General features: G+C 35.1%; 1 protein-coding gene across 1 annotated transcript; it reads left to right on the top strand.

Annotated features, from left to right (window-relative positions):
- The first annotated feature begins 1,288 nt into the window (after nt 1-1,288).
- On the top strand, nt 1,289-1,480 carry LOC109389439 (keratin-associated protein 19-8-like). Its single transcript, XM_019654947.1, has one exon. It carries the CDS (start codon nt 1,289-1,291, stop codon nt 1,478-1,480), a length of 192 nt encoding a protein of 63 aa, XP_019510492.1.
- The last annotated feature ends 349 nt before the right edge of the window (nt 1,481-1,829 follow it).

Here is a 1,829-nt window from a genome sequence, read left to right as displayed (position 1 = left end):
TTTTTGAGATTCTGAAGATATTTTCAATGTTAACAATCTCTTATGAAATTTTCCTGGGTTTTGGAGATGGCGTATATTCTCAACATCAAAGATCTTAATAAATATTTAACATATTAGTAGAGGCTAGATAACTGTTTTCTGAAAGGAATAAAAATTGAACTCACAGTGATCAGAGAGAATACAAAGGCAAAAATATTGTGGTAATAGTGAAGATATGTATGGAAGACTTTAAGTAAGGATTGGATAAAAATGTATGGGATCAAAAGAGAAATTGTATATATTTTCCTATTTCACCTAGTCCCAATCCTAATGGGTATTGGAACTGACACAAAGTGATATTTAAAAATAGATTAAATAAGAGGGCAGAAATATGGATTAGAGGAAAGGGAGGAAATGGTATCTATAATGACAGGGAAGCAGATGTAATCTCTATTTTTGGTAGCACTTTGAACAGGTGATATTCGAGAAAGGGAGTCAGGATGTGAAAAAATAATATTGAAGAGTTTTTAAGGCTGCTTATAAAGTAGATTTTTTATTACTGTAATTTGCCTTTGATATTTGAACAATATTACCCAATGTTATCAATCCAAATATTTTTTATTTTCCAAATTAGTATGCAACAAAAAGAAAAGAATGTTGTTTGTGATAGCTAGTGATATAAAATAATAGAAAAAGGATGGCTCTATTTCAACTTTTTTTTTATTTTCTGAAGTTCTATTCTACTTTTCACAGCAGGTGAGCTGATGCTTACAGATTTTCAAAAAATTCTTTAGCTTTGAAAAGAGACTTCACCGTGAAGTATTAGATGCCTTTGAAAGCATATGATAAATTGTAGGCTTGATTTGACCAGTTTCTTTCATTTAACGGTAAGCGAAGAATAATAATTTATGGAAAGCCAGGGATGAAGCAATAATATTAAAATACACAACACTATCAAATGTGTTATGTAATATACTACTTGGCTATGAAAATTTTTTATTAGTCTGATATGTTCACATTTTGAAGATACAGAAATTTCTTCTCGTAAAAGAGATGCAGTATGTTTAAGAGGCATCATGACTAGTCAACAATGCAACTCAAACACTTTAATGAGCAGGGGGGTCACCACTGATGTTACGATTGTGTCAACTAGGGGTAACGCATGGAATGATGCAAAACAAAAATAGGTGACATGTGTTTTATCATATGATCTGAAGAGAGTATATAAGTATACCAGTACAGAGGCTGACTGACATTCACGCTCAGGATCTTGCCTTGAACAGCAAACCACATCACCGCCACTGACACCATGAGCTACTACGGCAGCTACTATGGAGGCCTGGGCTATGGCTACGGAGGCTTCGGTGGCCTGGGCTATGGCTATGGCTGTGGATGTGGCAGCTTCCGCAGACTGGGCTATGGCTGTGGCTATGGAGGCTACGGCTATGGCTGCTGCCGTCCGTCATGCTATGGAGGATATGGATTCTCCCACTTCTACTAAACTACTGCCCCAGGAGCTCAACTTCTGAACTTATCAGGAACTTCCCAGATGTGAGCTCAATATTTGGACAACCAAGATCATGCTGAAGTTATTTGCACAAAAGTATTTCGCATCTCAGAATTATGGATAATTTTTCCATATGACTGTATCTCCATCATAATCCTAGAATATCCTCTACTTTTCCTTTTATAACTGATCATGTTATCTGTTCACCTTCCAATAAAATATTAAATTTGAAAACACAACATGGTTTTTGTTTTGTTCAAGAAACTCATTTATGTGGAAATGATGATGGTTATATTCTACTCAATTGTCAATGAGGGAAGCTATCTCCAAAGCTAAGAATTTT

This window comes from Hipposideros armiger, unplaced genomic scaffold, assembly GCF_001890085.2.
Source record: "Hipposideros armiger isolate ML-2016 unplaced genomic scaffold, ASM189008v1 scaffold_233, whole genome shotgun sequence".
Lineage (NCBI taxonomy): Eukaryota > Metazoa > Chordata > Mammalia > Chiroptera > Hipposideridae > Hipposideros > Hipposideros armiger.
Note: the sequence above shows the minus strand (reverse complement) of the source record. Positions and strands in the feature narration are given on the sequence as shown.

Coding starts and splice junctions, on each gene's coding strand:
- LOC109389439 (XM_019654947.1), top strand. CDS start 1,289: ATGAGCTACTACGGCAGCTACTATGGAGGCCTGGGCTATGGCTACGGA.